Here is a 4167-nt window from a genome sequence, read left to right on the forward strand (position 1 = left end):
ATTTATTTATTATTTTGTTCTTTAATTTATTTATTTATTTTGTTCATTAATTTATTTGTTTTGTTCTTTAATTCATTTATTATTTGATTTATTTATTATTTTGTTCTTTAATTTATTTATTTATTTTGTTTGTTAATTTATTTATTTAGTTCTTTAAGTAATTAATTTATTTTGTTTGTTAATTTATTTTTCTCATTAATTTATTTATTATTTTGTTCTTTGATTCATTTATTATTATTTTCTTTGATACATTTATTATTTTAAAATATGAAGATGGTCAGGGTTGCGGTCAAAAAAGAACAAATAACTTTTTAATGTCCAACGTTTATATATACATTTATTTTTTTAAGTTCATTTATTATTCTGTTCTTTAATTTATTTATGAATTTTTTTCTTTGATTCATTAATTATTTTGTTCTTTGATTTTTTCTTTCTTTTAACATTTATTTGTTGTTCATTTTGAAAATATTCGAACTAGAGGAAGTTGTAGAGCAGTTTATCTTAAATGGTTATTGTCTCAGTGTAGGAAAAGTCAAAAATTATTTTATGGCTCTGCAATGGGAGAGAAAGAGAGATTTTAGTGATAGCAATTATGACTTTAGGAGAACGTGATTTAAATTTTACTCAAGTCAGGTCCTACTTGATGAAAAGGTGTTTCAATACATTAAGTCATATTTTATTGGTTGTTGTTTATTTTTAACATCTTTTTCTATAATTTAAAATTATTTTTTGTTTTTGATAAACTATGCCTCTTATAAATCCTTAAATGCTTGTAACTATTTGAATGTAATTGAATTTTCATTTTTTGTTAAATTGTATTATATTCCTTATTAGAATACCTAATAGATATCAAACTTCACTAGTGTGTCAGCAACTACAGAAATAACATTATAATGTAAGAAGATTAAAGTGATCCTTAGAAATATTTTTATTGTAAATTTATGAAATGTTCATAATTGGATGTAATTGTTTTCGGAAAATCTCTTATTATATTTGTGTCTGTTTTCCTTTCCTTTATTTATTTCATGTTTTGTAGCTTTTTACAATTAATTCAATTGTTTTGTTTTTAATTCAAATTTATTTTTTAACAGCTTGGTTTGATAAAAAAATTCATTTTTAATTTGATTTGAAATAAAACTTTCAAAAATTGGTTAACAACTTAAAACAAGATATGAGGTGTAGATAGTGACCGTAGATTAATGATTAGAGAAGTTTGTTGGGGGGTACGGTCAGCATCGACCATATTTATTTATTTTATGCCAACGTTTCAACCTGAGTTTCAGGTCTTCATCAGGCTATATTCTATAGAACAAAAGAGATAACAACAACATTTAGAGTAACATACAATTGAAAAGGAATAGTATACAAACAAATTTAGAACTATACAAAATATTGAATTAAATCATAAATGATAAAAAATTGATAACAGATAATTGAATAGTACAAAATTTTAATTGATTGATAAGCATGGAATTGTATGGTAGTAAATTGGAAACAGTGACAGATGAAATATAATATTTTTATATTAATATTTCTTACCTACATTATATTATATTTCATCTGTCACTGTTTTCAATTTACTACCATACAATTCCACGATTATCAATCAATTAAAATTTTGTACTATTCAATTATCAGTAATCAATTTTTTATCATTTATGATTTAATTCAATATTTTATATAATTCTAAATTTGTTTGTATACTATTCCTTTAATCGTATGTTTCTCTAAATGTTGTTGTTACCTCTTTTGATTTATAGCCCTGATGAAGACCTGAAACTCAGGTCAAAACGTTGCCATAAAATAAATAAATATGGTTTTGTTTATTTATGTTGTTCTTTGCTGACCGCTCTCCCCGACAAACTTCTCCAATCATTAAAACAAGATATGATTCTTTTAGAAATTTTCATCAAATATTTATCGTTGACTGTGCAGCCTACTCCTGGTACCTGCAGGAGCATTGTTGTACTATATTGGTATTATCATATACATATATTCGTACTAATTATAACATTTTAATTATTTTAGAAGAGCGCTTGAAGGATTGTTTGGCATTGTTGATGTCTATACCTACACCAGAAAGCAATACAATTGTTTCAGATACTAAATATGAAGATGTAAGTTTTTCTTTCATGTACATACATGTGTCACGTATATAACTTTTGTATTTTATATTTCCATAGGTTTTTAAAATGTTATTATTAAAAATATTGAATATAACAAATTTATCTTGCTTTAGTACCTAACTTAAAAGAACAATGTTTAATTCTTATTAGTCAATTTTTATTTTTTTAAATTTCATTATACCATGATTTGAAATAAACATATAATGATTTTAGGACCCCAATAGAATATTTCCATTTGTTATTTATTTTATTAATCCTGGTATCAAAATTCCATCTTGTTTGTGTGAATAAATGGATATGTAGAATGAATTTAAAAATATTCAGATAAAAAAAAAATAATTTCTTATTCCATTCTCATTACACGGTTGCACTTTGTTCTGAGTCTTCTGCATCAATATCCTTACCAGCAAAATTCTTATCCTCAATGGTTTCCAATACATTCTTCATAATTTCTAGACTCTTTATAGACTGAATGCTTAGAAATTATGCATCTTGGTTGGTTCAACTAATATTATACTTAGACTCAGCTTTAGCTTGCAAACGCCATTTTTGTATTTACCCTCGTTTCTACTCATGGTGAATGGGTCACTCACTTCTCGAATCAGAGTTAGTTCATCTGTTTTTACTCTCTTGTGTACATGTCATCATATCTGAGATAAGCTGAAGTGTGGAAAAAAGAGTGTTGCAGACATGGTTGCTACAAAGCCTCTGAAAAAAGTAATCTGAACACTAGATCTTAGTAACAGGTTCTCAGTTGCTTTTAATAACCCCACTGCTTAGAAGAAGCCCTATGTGGGCATACATTTCAGTTTCGTCCACCCAATCCTGTTGTTTCCCATGTACCTAACTCCCCTGGCTAGTATAATTTACATATTAGGTAGGTACTTTTAGAAAATGTTTGCTCAACATAAACAGTCAAGGTGAATCTGAATAGTTTTGCGGAAACCATTATATGACAAAGCCATAGAGGATTATTTGGGGGAAAAAAAAGAATTACGTAATGTGATGTCTTTGTAAATTTAATCGAAACTTACTCATGTAGTTCACGATGGCTTTTGAAAAAAATTTGTTGAGCGACTCAAAAATTGGGTTGGGTGATTTCTTTCATAAGTTTTCACTAGAAAAAGAGCTTGTGGGGTCATTAGAGACCCCTGCAGTATTACGAAGTTTAAATGTAAATAAAAAAGACAAGTCCGTTGATAGAATGCTGACAGTTTGGACAAACCTGTTTGTTTTATTTAAATGAATAGTAGAGCAACTGGGGGTGACGGTACCAGTGTGGTAACATGCCTGTCTGCCAACCCATCGGTTGCGAGTTCGAGTCCCTGGCCCTATCCAGGATTTTTTCAAGCTTATAACTGTACAATACTCACTCACAGCCTCCCCCCGGACATTTGTGAGGCCCGCCAGCCAATGGATGGCACTCACAAAAATAGGCATGGGAGTGATGAACCCACCTTATGAAACGTCCAATGTATTTCTTAGTAAATCACGCGAGGCCTTGGATTTCCATGGTCTGTCACGCCAATAAACAAATTACAAAAATAATAGTAGAGCAACTGTTAGTAAAAAAAGTAAGGCATGTCATTCATGATAATGAGTCTATTGATTAACTTTTATTTATTTTACTAGCTGTACCTGGCCACACGCTGTTGTGCCTCAGTCTGATTAAACTTAAAAGAAATAAAAATGAAAACACATATTTCTAATAAGTTTAATTTCACAATGGATGTGGATATATAATAATATTTTTTATTGCATTGGCAGTTGTATGGATAAAGAGAATTCTTTATTATGTCTTATGATAAGTGATAAGGTATTAGTTCTCCTAATGGACACTAGGAGTCCTGACCATTAAAATCATTCTTCAGAAGTACTAAATAATTGATTGAGGTTGAAGATTTTATAGTGAATAATTTGATACTAATCAAATAAATAATTTTTTGAGGTGTAGATAGTTGACCGTAGATTAATGCTTGAAGAAGTTTGTCGGGGGGTGCGGTCAGCAAAGAACAACATAAATAAACAAAACCATATTTAT

General features: G+C 28.5%; 1 protein-coding gene across 1 annotated transcript in view; it reads left to right on the forward strand.

Moving 5' to 3' along the window:
• The window catches only part of Vps13 (vacuolar protein sorting 13C), a gene marked incomplete in the record, with an annotated part of 159879 nt that overhangs the window by 33987 nt on the left and 121725 nt on the right, over window positions 1-4167 (forward strand). The window contains 1 exon segment of the mRNA XM_067051012.1: window positions 2029-2117. Within this exon segment, the coding sequence (XP_066907113.1) occupies window positions 2029-2117 (89 nt within the window).

The sequence above is a fragment of the Halyomorpha halys genome, unplaced genomic scaffold, assembly GCF_000696795.3.
Source record: "Halyomorpha halys isolate HHAL.00 unplaced genomic scaffold, Hhal_1.1 Scaffold570.1, whole genome shotgun sequence".
NCBI lineage: Eukaryota > Metazoa > Arthropoda > Insecta > Hemiptera > Pentatomidae > Halyomorpha > Halyomorpha halys.